The sequence below is a fragment of the Trachypithecus francoisi genome, unplaced genomic scaffold, assembly GCF_009764315.1.
Source record: "Trachypithecus francoisi isolate TF-2019V2 unplaced genomic scaffold, Tfra_2.0 Contig01585, whole genome shotgun sequence".
NCBI classification, from domain to species: domain Eukaryota; kingdom Metazoa; phylum Chordata; class Mammalia; order Primates; family Cercopithecidae; genus Trachypithecus; species Trachypithecus francoisi.
Window position 1 is genome coordinate 5,867,507 of NW_022681444.1, and position 15,317 is coordinate 5,882,823.

The 15,317-nt window shown below is 51.7% G+C and overlaps 1 protein-coding gene and 1 long non-coding RNA gene across 20 annotated transcripts in view; one reads left to right on the forward strand and one right to left on the reverse strand.

The window, feature by feature from the left end:
• Nucleotides 1-9,449: 9,449 nt before the first annotated feature.
• Nucleotides 9,450-14,129, reverse strand: LOC117072355. Its single transcript, XR_004432759.1, has 3 exons — nucleotides 13,900-14,129; nucleotides 12,509-12,661; nucleotides 9,450-9,601 (listed from the first exon to the last, which is right to left on the reverse strand). It is a non-coding gene; the product is annotated as an uncharacterized LOC117072355 (long non-coding RNA).
• DNM1 (dynamin 1) overlaps nucleotides 13,060-15,317 on the forward strand; it is a 54,225-nt gene continuing 51,967 nt past the window's right edge. For 15 of the 19 annotated variants that reach the window (XR_004432753.1, XR_004432757.1, XR_004432752.1 and 12 more), the window contains exon 1: nucleotides 13,060-13,343. Coding sequence is in view for 13 of the 19 variants with exons in the window: in XM_033192320.1 (XP_033048211.1) it covers nucleotides 13,183-13,343 (161 nt within the window). In the remaining 6 variants the exon portion in view is untranslated. The remainder of the gene's footprint in view (nucleotides 13,344-15,317) is intronic. The other 4 variants (XM_033192272.1, XM_033192299.1, XM_033192347.1 and 1 more) reach the window with 1 other exon arrangement.

Sequence of the window (15,317 nt, forward strand, 5' to 3'; positions counted from 1 at the left end):
GGGAGTCCACCTCAAAGTCCTTTCTCAGTAAATTTGGCTAAGGAAGGAGTGCGTGAGGAAGGTCGAGTCCAATTATCAAAAAACAACCCTAGGGGCCGGGCACGGTGGCTCCTGCCTGTAATCTCAGTACTCTGGGAGGCCGAGGCTGTAGGATCGATTGAGCCCAGGAGTTCGAGACCAGCCTGAGCAACATGGTGAAATCCCTCTCTACAAAAAATACAAACATTAGCCGGGCGTAGTGGCGGGCGTCTGTAGTCCCAGCTACTCGGAAGGTTAAGACAAGAGGATCACTTGAGCCCGCGAGGCACAGGCTGCAGTGAGCAGAGATCGCGCCACTGCACTCCAGCCCGAGCGACAGAGCAAGAGCTGTCAAAAAAATAAATAGTCCGGGCGTGGTGGCCGAGGCGGGCGGATCACGAGGTCAAGAGATTTAGACTATCCTGGCCAACATGGTGAAACCCCGTCTCTACTAAAAATACAAAAAAAATTAGCCGGCATGGTGGTGCCTGCCTGTAGTCCCAGCTACTCGGGAGGCTGAGGCAGGAGAATTCCTTGAACCCGGGAGGCGGAGGTTGCAGTGAGCCGAGATCGCGCCACTGCCCTCCAGCCTGGCGACAGAGGGAGACTCCGTCTCAAAAAATAAATAAATAAATAAATATTAAAAAATAAAAATTTTAAAAAGAAAGGGAGAGACAAAGAGAGCCCTGCTCCCTTATCCTGCACCTAAAATGGTCCCGCCCCCAAGGACCCCTTTAACAACCACTGTATCCCCCGTCCCCGCGCCGTAACAATCCTTGGCTACTAAGTAGTAATTCTTTTATTTATTTTTTATTTTTTTGAGACGGAGTCTCACTCTGTCGCCCAGGCTGAAGTACGGTGGCGCCATCTGGGCTCACCACAACCTCTGTCTCCTGGGTTCAAGTGGTCCCCCCGCCCTCAGCTTCCGGAATACCTAGGACTACAGGCGCGGGCCACCACTCCCGGCTAGTTTTTGTATTTTTTAATAGAGACGGGGCTTCACCATGTTGGTGAGGCTAGTCTCGAACTCCTGACCTCAAGTGATCCGCCTGCCTTGGCCTCCCAAAGTGCTGGGATTACAGGGGTGAGCCACCTCTCCTGGACTAAGTAGCAGTTCAGTCTCCCTTCTCTGTGGCTCCCTGCTTTGCGCGTGTCACAGCCCGGCGACTCCTCGCCCAGCCTTCCGCGCCGACGTTGGGCGGGCAGGGCGCGTGGGGGCGCTGGCGGCGCGCGGACCAGGGCAGGCGGAGCGCGTTGACTGAGGGTGCTCGGGCAGTAGAACTTGCGTGTCCATAAATTACTGCAGTCATGTGCCGAGCACCGCTCCAAAGCTCTGGACTGGCTCTGCGGCAGACGAGTTGCGGCCGAGGAGCCTAACTCGGCCTGGACTAGTTGCCTAAGAGCTAGGACTTAGAGGCGCGAAAGTGACTCGGGGAGGCCGGAGCGCGTCCGGGGCCCGGGGGACGTCGGCGCTTATGGGTGAACATGTAGCCTGGAGGGTGGGGACTTGGAACGCTGGGCTGAGGAGTAGGCTTTATCCCCTAAGGGTAGGGAGCACTGGAAAAGGGTGTGAACCTCATGAGTGACAGCATCAAATCTGCCATTAGAAAACCCGTTCCCTTGAAAACCAAGACGGAAGCAGTGAGGAGAGATGGGCGAGTCAAGACTGCCCAGGCTCTACTGGGCACAGTGGCTCACCCCTGTAATCCCAGCACTTTGGGAGCTCCAGGCGAGTGGATCACTTAAGATCAGGGGTTCAAAACCAGCCTGGCCAACATGGTAAAACTACGTCTCTACTAAAAATACAAAAAAAAAAAAATTAGCCGGATGTGGTGGCGGGCGCCTGTAATCTCAACTACTCGGGAGGCTGAGGCAGAAGAATCGCTTGAACCCAGGAGGCAGATGTTGCAGCCAAGATCACGTCACTGCATTCTAGCCTGGACAACAGAGCAAGACTCCATTTCAAAAAATAAAAATAAAAGACTGCCCAGGCTGCCAAGCAAGCACGTTGACACCTTGATCTGGGTGCTAGCGTTGGAGAAGTCCAGAATTGAATCGTGACTCCCCTGCCTTGTGACTAGGTGACACTGGCTGGCGGAGAGGCCTCTTAGCTAGTTTCCTCCTTGGTGAAATGTGTGCCCCCTCCCGGGGTGGTAAGGATGACATTACATAATGCTTAGCACTGGCACCTGGCACAGAAGTAGCTTAACAAATTGCCAAAGTGAAAAAACTAAAAATAATGCTTGTGCTGGTGAAGGTGGAAAGCCAGCACTAACTTCCTGTGTTGGTTCATCTTTCTGGAAAGCAATTTGCAAATTTTATATCAAGAATCTTGGGCTGATGTGGTGGCTCACGCCTGTAATCCCAGCACTTTGGGAGGCCGAGGCAGGCGGATCACCTGAGGTCAGGAGTTGAAGACCAGCCTGGCCAACATGGTGAAACCCCATCTCTACTAAAAATACAAAACTTAGCCGGGCATGGTGGCAGACGCCTGTAATCCCAGCTACTCGGGAGACTGAGGCAGGAGAATTGCTTGAACCCGGGAGCCAGAGGTTGCAGTGAGCCAAGATTGCACCATTGCACTCCAGCCTGGGTGACAAGAGCGAAACTCCATGTCGAAAAAAAAAAAGGAATCTTGCACCTTTGACCCAGTAATACCACTTGTAGGAGTCTAGCCTAAGAAAATAATCAGAAATGAGACTTTTACAAGATAGCAGGTTGTTCATGGAAACATTTATATATTTTTTTCTTTTTTCTTTATTTCTTTTTTTTTTTTTTTTAAGACAGGGTCAGCTGGGCGCGGTGGCTTACGCCTGTAATTCCAGCACTTTGGGAGGCTAAGGTGGGTGAATCGCCTGAGGTCAGGAGTTCGAGACCAACCTGGCCAACGTAGTGAAACCCTGTCTCTACTAAAAATACAAAAAATTAGCTGGGCGTGGTGGTGGGCACCTGTAATCCCAGTTACTCAGGAGACTGAGGTAGGAGAATCGCTTGAACCTGGGAGGCGGAGGTTGTAGTGAGCCAAGATCGTGCTATTGCACTCCAGCCTGGGAAACAAGAGCAAAACTCTGTCTCAAAACAAAACAAAACAAAAAAGAGATATGGTCTTACTCTCCCAGTCTGGAGTGCAGTGGAACGATCACAGCTCACAGCTCACTGCAGCCTTTCCCTCGCTGGCTCAATGGAGCCTCCTACCGCAGCCTCCTGAGCAGCTGGGACTACAGGCCCATGCCACTATGCCCAGCTAATTTTTGTATTTTTTTTTTAAAGACAAGGGTTTCACTATGTTGCCCAGGCTGGTCTTGAACTCATAGGCTCAAGTGATTCTTCTGCCATGGTCTCCCAAAGTGCTGAGATTACAGGTGTGAGCCACCACACTCAGCCAAAACATTATTTATAATAGTTGTCTGGAAAAGAATCAACTTTAGGGGAATAGCTAAATAAGTCATGGTGTCACCTTTTAAGGAACAGTGCACAGCCATCAGAAATTATGTTTTCAAAGGATAAACACCCACAATATGATGTGAAGTGAGCTCACCAGCTTATAAAATGCAGGGACATTACCATCCCAGGTGTATAGTGGAGTGGACTCGTGTTTTTGTTTTGTTTTTTTGAGACAGAGTTTTGCTCTGTCACCCCGGCTGGAGTGCAGTGGTGTGATCTCGGCTCACTGCAGCCTCTGCCTCCCTGGTTTAAGTGATTCTCCTGCCTCAGCATCCTGAGTAGCTGAGACTACAGGCATGCGCCACCACACCTGGCTAATTTTTGTATTTTCAGTAGAGATGGGGTTTCACTGTGTTGACTAGGCTGGTCTGGAACTGCTGACCTCAAGTGATCTACCCACCTAACACTCCCAAAGTGTTAGGATTACAGGCGTGAGCCACTGTGCCAGGCCTTCCAGACCTATTCTGCTCTAGTACTTTATCTATCTATCCCTTCTCATGGACTCTATCTATCCCTTCTCATGATGATGCCATATACTTTGATGATTATAGCTTTAGAATATGTTTACCTCTGATAGTGCAAGCCCCTGACATTGTCATTCTTTTAAAAATTTTTGCTAATTCCCAATTATGTATTTTTTTCAGATACTTTATAGAATTTTGTCAAACCTTCCCCAGCCTCTGAAATCCCACCAGAATTTTTGTTTGTTTTTGAGGCAGAGTCTCGCTGTCTCGCCCAAACTGGAGTGCAGTGGTGCAATCTTGGCTCACTGCAACCTCTGCCTCCTGGGTTTGAGTGATTCTTGTGTCTCAACTTCCCAAGTAGCTGGGAATACAGGCGTGCGCCACTACACCCAGCTCATTTTTTGTATTTTTAGTAGAGATGGGGTTTCATCATGTTGGCCAGGCTGGTCTCGAAATCCTGACTTCAGATGATCTGCCCTCCTTGGCCTCCCAAAGTGCTGGGGTTACAGGCATGAGCCACCAAACCTGGACCTCATCAGAATTTTGATTGGTGTTGCACTAAATATGTTTAAATTGGAGAAAAACTAACATCTTTACCCCCAGTTTTTCAGTTTAAGGAGGTAAATGGGCCAGGTGTTATGACTCACACCTATAATCCCAATACTTTGAGAGGCCAAGGTGGGAGGATTCCTTGAGCCCAGAAATTCGAGACCAGGCTGGACAATATAGGGAGATCACCGTTTCTACAAATAACTAAAAATTAGCTGGGCATAGTGGTGCGTGCCTGTAGTCTCAGCTACTTGGGAGGTTGAGGTAAGAGGATCACTTGAGCCAGAGAGGTCAAGTCTACAGTGAGCCATGATCGTACCACTGCACTTCAGCCTTGGCAACAGAGCGAGACCCTGTCTCCAAAAAAAAAAAAAAAAAACGAAGAAGGAAGGAAGGAGAAAAGAATGAGGTGAATGTCTCATTTATTTATTTATTTATTTGAGACAGAGTCTTGCTCTGTCTTCAGGCTGGAGTGCAGTGGCACGATCTTCTGCTTCCCGGGTTCAAGCGATTCTCCTGCCTCAGCCTCCTGAGTAGCTGGGACTACAGGCGCGTGCCACCACGCCTGGCTAAGTTTTGTATTTTTAGTAGAGATGGGGTTTCACCATGTTGGCCAGGATGGTCTTGATCTCTCAATCTCGTGATCCCCCTGCCTCAGCCTCTCAAAGTGCTGAGATTACAGGCATGAGCCACTGCGCCCGGCTGTGAACATCTCTATTTATTCAAGCCTTGTGTTAAGTTACAGTTTCACAGGCCTCTTCACCTGGTACTTGAACGGTTTCTATGGTAGCTATTATTGCTATTTTCCCAGTACTCTTTCTAACTGGCTATTGACTATAGCTTCTTTATCTTGTAACCTACCACCTCCCCACCTTGCACTATTTCTGTCCTCAGCAATGTCGTGTGCCCATGATGGTAGAAAGCACCTGCCAAGTTGTCCTCATGTCCTTGGGACCCAGTTCAGGAGGAGAGAGAGTCTGTTATCGGGTCTGTGTGGTGAAGACTGATTAAATTAGTGAATGATGAGTGAATGAATGGATTGCTTCAGGATGCAATTTCCTCCCTCTTTCCTCAGGTTAGTGTTCATCATAGTAGCCCTTCGTGCCTTTGATATCTATGTCCATCACCCTACAGAGGCACGTTCCAGTGAGACACCCAGCATAGGTCATAAGGTGGGCCCTCCCACCAGATGCCCCAGCTCAGAATCCCTGGGAACAGGCTGTATTCGGCAACAGCTCCAAGTCAGACAAGAGGCAGAGAAATATATAAGACCATATGCTTATCACGTGGCCTCCCCAGTGGCTGTCGCCCACCTGTGCCTTTTCCTAAAAATAAATGGAGTGTGAAAGGCAGAGGACAGAGGCAGGGAATAGCCAGATGGACACGAGCTTGTTGCTGCCCCTACCTTCCAGGGGACCCAGGGTAGGTCCTGACTTAGGGCTCTAGTTTGGCCATCTCTGCCAGACAGGACTGACTTGTGGATAACAGACTCTCTCTCCTTCCTTACCGCATCCAGCCACACCCTGGGCTACCTTCACAACACCGAAGAAGTTTCTTTGGACAGTGCAGTGGTGATGATGGTTATAATGACACTATTTGTAGCTCTCATTATTCACCGTTCCAGGCACTGTTGGATGATTTACCTAAGTTATCATTACATTACTGAACCTTCACACAATCCTATGAGTTAGGGGTTATTATAATCCTCCTTTTACAGATGAAGAAACTGAATCTTTGGAAGGTAAAATGACTTGTCCAAGGTCATCAGGTTAGAAAGTGACAGAGGTGGGATTTGAGCACCAGGCAGTCTGGCTTCAGACCTAACCATGGCATGATCAGCACAGATGGGCACCTGCCCTGTTCCAGGCTCACGGGGAGCCCTTCAACAGGAGATGAGGTGGTACAGGCACAGACGCCTGGACTGCCAGAGCCCCAAAGCCCATAGGAAATATTGGTGCCCAGCCTGCAACCATGTAGAGAAGGCCCAATCTGACCCAGCTGTTTCCTCAGCAGTGACCCTGCCCCAGGCTGTGCCAGGTGCCTTTGTTCCATGCACCTGGTCCTCTTAACCCCTCCCCTGTGACTCCCATTCCAGCAGGATGATCCCTGCGTCTTATTAACCTCTTCATCCCCCTGTTGTCTTGCTGAGATCTGGCACAAAGTAGCCACCGATCCATACCTGTGGAAAAAATGAATGAATGAATGGATGACTCCAAAGAGCCAGACCCAGAGCAGACTTAGTGACTAAATATGATGACTTGATCCTGGAGCTATGTACTAAGGCCACTGCTCAATTCAACTGGCATTTATTGAGCACCTACTGTGTAAGTATACAACACAAGCACTGTCAGAAAGGGCTTATGTTTTGGCCAGGCATGGTGGCTCATGCCTGTAATCCCAGTACTTTGGGAGGCCGAGGCAGGCGGATCACAAGGTCAGGAGATCAAGACCATCCTGGCCAACATGGTGAAACCCCACCTCTACTAAAATACAAAAAATTAGTCAGGCTTGGTGGCGAGTGCCTGCAGTCCCAGCTACTTGAGAGGCTGAGACAGGGGAATTGCTTGAATCCAGGAAGCGGAGGTTGCAGTGAGCCGAGATGGCACCACAGCACTCCAGCCTGGCGATAGAGCAAGACTCCATCTCAAAAAAAAAAAAAAAAGAAAGAAAGGGCTCATGTTTTATTTTTTACTTTTTTATTTTTATTTATTTATTTATTTATTTTTGAGAAGGAGTCTTGCTCTGTCGCCCGGGCTGGAGTGCAGTGGCTGGATCTCAGCTCACTGCAAGCTCCGCCTTCCGGGTTTTACGCCATTCTCCTGCCTCAGCCTCCCGAGTAGCTGGGACTACAGGCGCCTGCCACCTCGCCCAGCTAGGTTTTTTTTTTTTTTTTTTTTTTTTTGTATTTTTAGTAGAGACGGGGTTTCACCGTTTTAGCCAGGATGGTCTCGATCTCCTGACCTCGTGATCCGCCCATCTCGGCCCCCCAAAGTGCTGGGATTACAGGCTTGAGCCACCGCGCCCAGCCTCATGTTTTATTTTATGTGCACTAAAAATATGTATTCTCCACATAGCATCCCTGGGAGAAAACCATCGATTACCAGAACTGGCATAGTGTAGGATGTAAATAGGGAAGCTCTGAGTCAAACTGACATCCGTCCACACCTTGACTCCATCATTTCTTGGCTATGTGACCTCAGACATGTTCTTCACTAACCTCTCTGTGCCTCAGTTTCCTCATCTGTCAAAGGAGGCTAATAAAAATTCCTTCTCGGCAGGGCACGGTGGCTCACACCTGTACTCCCAGCACTTTGGGAGGCCGAGGTGGGTGGATCACCTGAGGTCAGGAGTTCGAGACCAGCCTGGCCAACATGGTGAAACCCCATCTCTACTAAAAATACAAAAATTAGCCGGGCATGGTGGCACATGTCTGTAATCCCAGCTACTTGGGAGGCTGAGGCAGGAGAATCACTTGAACTTAGGAGGTGGAGGTTGCAGTGAGCTGAGATTGCACCATTGTACTCCAGCCTGGGTGACAAAAGCAAAACTCGGTCTCAAAAAAAAACTTCTTTCTCAAGGTTGGGAGACAGTACAGGTGAATCCCTCAGCACAGTAAATGGGCTGGGAGGAAATGCCCAGTAAACACTCCTGCTGTTAATAATCTGCCCAGGGCTGGGCGCGGTGGCCCACATCTGTAATCTTAGCACATTGAGAGGCCGAGGCGGGTGGGTAATTTGAGGCCAGGAGTTCAAAGACAGCCTGGCCAACATGATGAAACCCCATCTGTACTAAAAACACGAAAATTAGCTGGGCATAATGGTGGGCACCTGTAATCCCAGCTACTCAGGAGGCAGAAGCAGGAGAATTGCTTGAGGCCCGGGAGGCAGAGGTTGTAGTGAGCAGAGATCACGCCACTGCACTCCAGCTTGGAGCTGGAGCAAGACTCTGTCTCAAAAAAAAAAAAAAAATTTTTGCCCGGCACAGTTGGTGGTCAAAACTTTGGGAGCTCAGCCACGGATGGTGGCTCACACCTATAGTGCCAGCACTTTGGGAGGCCAAAACAGTAGGATCATTTGAAGCCAGGAGTTCAAAACCAACCTGGGCGACAAAGCAAGATCCCGTCTGTAGAAAAAAAAATTGTTTTAACTAACTGGCCATGGTGGTGTGCTCTTGTAGTTTCAGCTATTTGGGTGACTGAGGCAGGAAGCTCACTTGAGCCCAGGAGTTTGAGGCCACAGGGAGCTGCGATTATGCTCCTGCAGCTCAATCCAGCCTGGGCAGCTGAGTAAGGTTTATCTTATCTCTAAAAACAAACCAAAGAACAAAAAAGCTTTGGGAGCTCAACAGAGAGTCAAGAAGCCTTTTCTTTTCTTTTCTTTTCTTTTCTTTTCTTTTCTTTTTTTCTTGTCTTGTCTTTTCTTTTCTTTTCTTTTTTTGAGAAGTCTTGCTCTGTCACCCAGGCTGGAGTGCATGGCATGATCTCGGCTTGATGCAACCACCACCCCTGCCTCCCGGGTTCAAGCAATTCTCCCACCTCAGCTTCCCAAGTACCTGGGATTACAGGCGGGAGCTACCGTGCCCGGCTAATTTTTGTGTATTTAGTAGAGACGGGGTTTTGCCATGTTGGACAGTCTGGTCTCGAACTCCTGGCCTCAAGTGATCCACCCATCTTGGCCTCCCAAAGAGCTGGGATTATGGGTGTGGGCCACCACATCTGGCCCTGAGATTCTTCTTTTTTTTTTTTTTTTTTTGAGGTGGAGTCTTGCTCCGTCACCCAGGCTGGAGTGCAGTGGCCGGATCTCAGCTCACTGCAAGCTCCGCCTCCCGGGTTCCCGCCGTTCTCCTGCCTCAGCCTCCCAAGTAGCTGGGACTACAGGCGCCCGCCACCTCGCCCGGCTAGTTTTTTGTATTTTTAGTACAGACGGGGTTTCACCGTGTTAGCCAGGATGGTCTCGATCTCCTGACCTTGTGATCCGCCCGTCTCGGCCTCCCAAAGTGCTGGGATTACAGGCTTGAGCCACCGCGCCCGGCCGAGATTCTTCTTTTCAACCAACTCTATGTGATGCCAGGCTGCTGGCCTGGTGTCAGTGATACAGCAGTATAGGATACTTAGTATGATCTCATTTCTGTAAAAACAAAATGAAACAAAATGAATATGTATATATATGAAAAACAAAGCCAGATAATAAAACCTAAGCTATAGTGGTTATCTCTAGGTGAGAGGATGACCAGAAGTTTTTAAATACTTGTGTGAAGTCTGGTTTTACAATAACTTTCAATATTGCAATTAGGGGGAAAAAAGTAAAAATAATAAAAGCTGGCTGGGCATGGTGGTTCACAGCTATAATCTCAGCATTTTAGGAGGCCGAGGCGGGCAGATCACGAGATCAGGAGTTTGAGACCAGCCTGGCCAAGATGGTGAAACCCCGTCTCTACTAAAAATACAAAAATTAGCTGGGCACGGTGGCGAGTGCCTGTAATCCCAGCTACTTAGGAGGTTGAGGCAGGAAAATTCCTTGAACCAGAGAGGGAGAGGTTGCAGTGAGCTGAGATCACACCACTGCACTCTAGCCTGAGTGACAGAGCAAGACTCCATCTCAAAAAGAAAGAAAGAAATACAAAAAATTAGCCGGGTGTGGTGGCACACAACTGTAGTCCCAGCTACTTGGGAGGCTGAGGCAGGAGAATCACTTGAACCCGGTAGTCGGAGGTTACAATGAGCTGAGATCACGACACTGCACTCCAGCCTGGGAGACAGAGTGAGACTACGTCTCAAATAAATAAATAAATAAATAAATAAAAAGTTTGGGTGCAGTAGCTCATGCCTGTAATCCCAACACTTTGGGAGGCTGAGGCAGGCAGATCACAAGGTCAAGAGATCAAGACCATCCCGGCCAACATGGTGAAACCCCGTCTCTACTAAAAATACAAAAATCGGCCGGGCATGGTGGCTCACACCTGTAATCCCAGCACTTTTGGAGGTAGAGGCGGGCAAATCATAAGGTCAGGAGATCGAACCCATCTTGGCTAACACGGTGAAACCCTATCTCTACTAAAAATACAAAAAAATTAGTCAAGTGTGGTGGCACGTGCCTGTAGTCCCAGCTACTTGGGAGGCTGAGGCAGGAGAATCGCTTGAACCCAGGAGATGGAGGTTGCAGTGAGCCAAGATCGCATCACTGCACTTCAGCCTGGGCAACAGAGTGAGATTCCGCCTCAAAAAACAAACAAACAAAAAATACAAAAATTAGCTAGGCGTGGTGGTGGCACATGCCTGTAATCCCAGCTACTCGGGAGGCTGAGGCAGGAGAATCGCTTGAACCCAGGAGGCAGAGGTTGCAGTGAGCTGAGGTCGCGCCACTGCACTCCAGCCTGGTGGCAGAGTGAGGCTCCGTCTCAAAAACAAATAAAATAAATAAATAAATAAATAAATAAATAATATTAAAAGCCTGCCATGATGTCCTCTAGGCAGACATCTATAAACTGCACCCCCTCCTGGTGCCACTCATCCAGGCTCCTATCTCTGCCTTCTTTTGTCCTCAGAGCATAATAACAGGTTGGCATGGAACAGCTGCCAGGATGCAAGTTGTGTGGCACTGATGCTCCAGCTGTCTGGTGAGCTGTCATCATTGGCATCCTCACAGCTGCAGCTTAATAAGGGCCCCCTGAGCACCAGGCCTGGGCTGTACCCTACACAGGCATTTGATCTATTATTATCCCCATTATCCAGATTAGTTAACTGAGGTTCAGAGACGTGGAGGGACCTGGGTCATGCCGCTTGTTTAAGGCCCAGATTAGGCTCCTAATCCACTCCCTTGTGCTACTAGGGAGAGGGCCTGCTTGTTCTCCATGCCTGCCTCGAAGATTTCTCCCCACAAGGGTCACTCTCTGATCACCATCTTCACAATAGCAACACCACCCTACCCCACCCCTGCTTTCTGGGTCTGCAGGGCACGGCATCTAACAGGGCCATCGGTATTGCCCTATTTGCATATTGTCTGTCTTTTTCCACTGAATTGTCAGCCACATGTGGGTAAGGACTTTGTCCATTTTGCTCACTGCTTTATCTCTGGAGTCTAGCGTAGTACCTGGCTCAACAAATACGCATTAAATGGATGAGTAAATGAACAGTCTTCAATTCACAGACCACTTTGTCAGCAGTGCCCCCACACTGTTCACAGCACAGGGAAATGACTCACTGACTCCCCATAAGCACAGTGTAGGCTAGCCTTCCCTTCCTAGCCTCCGCCATGAATACTAATTAGGTTTCTTAAATGCAGAGGTGGATGGCTGGGCTCAGGGCCCCATGGTCTCTCCGTGTGAAAGGGTAAGCAGGGCAGGATTGTAGGAGCCTTGGATTTGAATCCCACCGCTTTTTTTTTTTTTTTTTTTGAGATGGAGCCTATCGCCCAGGCTGAAGTGCAGTGGCGCGATCTCGGCTCACTGCAAGCTTCGCCTCCCGGGTTCATGCCATTCTCCTGCCTCAGCCTCCTGAGTAGCTGGGACCACAGACGCCCGCCACCACGCCCGGCTAATTTTTTGTATTTTTAGTAGAGACCTGTTAGCCAGGATGGTCTCGATCTCCTGACCTCGTGATCCGCCCGCCTCGGCCTCCCAAAGTGCTGGGATTACAGGCATGAGCCACCTCGCCCGGCCGAATCCCACTGTTTTATGCTGTTTTACCACCATCCTGATGGGCTGGAGCAAAGATTTCCACTCTCTAGGGCAAGAGCTTCCAACTCTCCCAAGAAGGGCCTTTCAGGCGTCAGGGCCTCTGCACTTGCTGGTCATTCAGCCTGGCATGCTCTTCCCCCGATCTGCTTGCTGCTGGCTCCTTCTCATCGTTCTGGTCTCTTCTTAAATGTCACTTCTGCAGAGAAGTCCCCCCAGACTCCTCCCAAGTCAATGTGAACTTTCCACACCCACAATGATAGCTTTTTTCACACTGTTTATTTCCTCCATCCCTCTTACTACAAACTATTTTCATTTTTACTATTTCGTGTATCTGCTTATTCATTTACTGTCGGTCTCACCAGCTTGATGCAAGATCTATGAGGGCAGAGGCCTTGGCTGTCTTATTCGTTGCTCAATCTTCAGTGCCTAGGACAGGGCCTGGCTTCTAGCAGGTACCTAGTAAATATTTGTTGAATTCATGCTCCAAATTCCTCCTTCTAGAAACAAGGAAACTGAGGACCAAAGGCAGAAAGGGACATGTTGGAGATCAGAGTCAGGATCTAGGGGTAGAAAGCCGCGAGGTGAAGGGGAACTCCGGGTCAGGAAGCTGTGACCTCAGAGGAAGCCCATCTACTCTCCAGGCCTCAGTTTCCTCATCGGTAAGATAGAGTGAAACAGCCATGACCACTATCCAAGAGGCCTGGTACTAGGAGTGAGACCCCACCCATTGACAAATATATTCTGCGCAGCATCCGTCCGCGCACCCTAGACACTGCTAAAGCACCCCGAAAGCCGCAGAAGGTTAAAACTACGACACCCATGGTGCCGCGGGCGGCGCCTGCGCACGGCGGCCGGCCCTCAGCGTCGCGGGCTCCCCCTGGCGGCTTCCGGGAGCGGTGCTCGCTCCGATCCCCGAGGGGCGGGGGCCGCGCGGCTCAGGCAGTCGGGGCGCAAGGCTGCAGCGGCGGAGCCGGAGTCGGAGCCGGGAGCGCGAGCTGCAGCCGGATCGCAGCCTGCGGGGCCCGCCGCAGCCATGGGCAACCGCGGCATGGAAGATCTCATCCCGCTGGTCAACCGGCTGCAAGACGCCTTCTCTGCCATCGGCCAGAACGCGGACCTCGACCTGCCGCAGATCGCCGTGGTGGGCGGCCAGAGCGCCGGCAAGAGCTCGGTGCTCGAGAATTTCGTAGGCAGGTAGGCGCGGCGCGACCCCAGGCGCCGACCCCCGACCCCCGGGATCCCTGGAGTCCCTGCCCGGGGCACCGACGGCGCGGCGACCTCGCAGCCCCCGACGCTGCACCCGCGGCCGGCGCGCCCCCCACCCCCAGCCGGAGCGAGGCGGCCCTCCCCACCTCGAGAGCCCCTCCGGGCAGCAGCGCCCCCCGCTAGTCTGCAAACGTCCTCAAGCCTCCGGCTGCCGAATCACGCCCCCTCCTTCGTCCCATCCTTTAGGGCAGACAACGCTCTGCCAGAAGCCCCGGCCAAAGGGCTGCCCCCCGCCCCCAACATGGACATGGAGAGAGCCCGCATTACTCAGCTCCTCCGTTGGGCTCCGGGAGTCCCATGGAGCGGGCAACACCCGGGGGTAGCGGCCCCCCCACCGGACTCTATGGGGGACATCCTCCTACCCCCGTGGGAATTCCTGGGCCGTGGCTGGGGTCAGCCCCCCACCCCAGTCCCTAGAAGAGGACGTAGTCCCGTGGGCATCGAGGACCCGGTACGGCCTCCCCCCCCCCCGGCACACACACACCTCTGCGGCTCCCGCCGCCATCCGTGCGCAGCGCGGTGGAGGGGGGAGGCGCGGGCTGCAGGATGAGGAAGGGAAGAGGGGAGGAGAAACCACTTCTTATCCTTTTCTGAGCAGCCGGCCCCTTGCTTCGCCACGGCCCCTGGGTGGGGGGCGCCTCTCAGTGTCGCCCTCCCCTTGGCCTGGCCAGAGGGATCGTGATGGAGGGAGAGGCGGCAGAGGGCAGAGATGACTAAGACAGGGATGGCGGGAGGGGGGAGCCATTTGCAGAACCTAATCCCCCTCCCGCCTCTGATCCCACAAGGCGCTGGGAGGCCTAGGTGGCGGAGAGGGGAGCAACCACAAAGACAAAGGGTCCTGGGTTTACAGGGGCAGGCAGGGTCGTGACCCCCAGGCTCTCCCCAAACCCCCAAAGGGAGGAAGAAATAGTTTTTCTGGTGCTGAGGAGAGAGAGGAAAGATAGGAGCTCTCCAGGTACTGGAGGTGGGATGGGGGCCTGGGCAGACTGGGAGATGAAGTGAGAGAGTTTACACTGACTTCCTCTTTCATCTCCCCCCCATCTTCTTCAGAAACCCTTGCTTCCTTCCAATGACCTTCAGGGCCAAAAAAGTGACTGGCACATGGGAGAGGGAGGCAGGGGTCCTTCTCCGCAGAGGGACAGCAGTTCTGTCCAAGCCAGGTTCTGCTGCAAAACCTCAGGCAAGTCACTTGCCCTCTCTGAGCCTTAGTGTCCCCATCTCTAACATGGACAGTGGGACTGGATGGTTGTTCCTGCCCCTCAAATGTCCTGGGAAACCCATGCCAGCCTGGAGGTGAGAGGGAGAGGGCCTGACTGGAGCCATGTACGTGTGGGATGTTGGAATGCCATCGTGGAGGCGGCCGTGCCCATCTGGTCAGCAGAGGGGGAGGCATCTCTCTCTCCCATGGCTCCTGCAGAACCCCCCCTTCTGATCACATGACCCCCAGAGCTGCAGAGACCCAGGCAAGAGACACACAATGAGCCCCTTCCCCAAGGGCCGGCAGTCAGGGACAGCCAACAGTTTAGAGTTGAGAAACCATATTCCTACCTCTCCTCCTTTGAAGGTCGGCTGAATTCCTGCCCCACGCCAGGCTACGTGCTCCGGGCTTGGGGTAGGGAGGGGACCAACTGGTGATTTCAGCCCCTATCTACTGAGCCCATCCTATGCACCCCCCTAAGCTGAGTCAGTCATAGGCTCACAGGAGCTCCCAAGAGGCAGGTACCATGATGCCCATCCTACAGATGAGGAAACTGAGACCCTGGAGGTTAGATGCCTTGCCCAAGGTCACACATTCAGGAAGGGCAGCAGCTGTTAAAATCCAAAGCCCAGTTCCTAATCTTGGCGCTGCACATCCTCTGAGAGCCAGGTCCTGCACCAGGCACAGGGACGAGCGGATGGGCG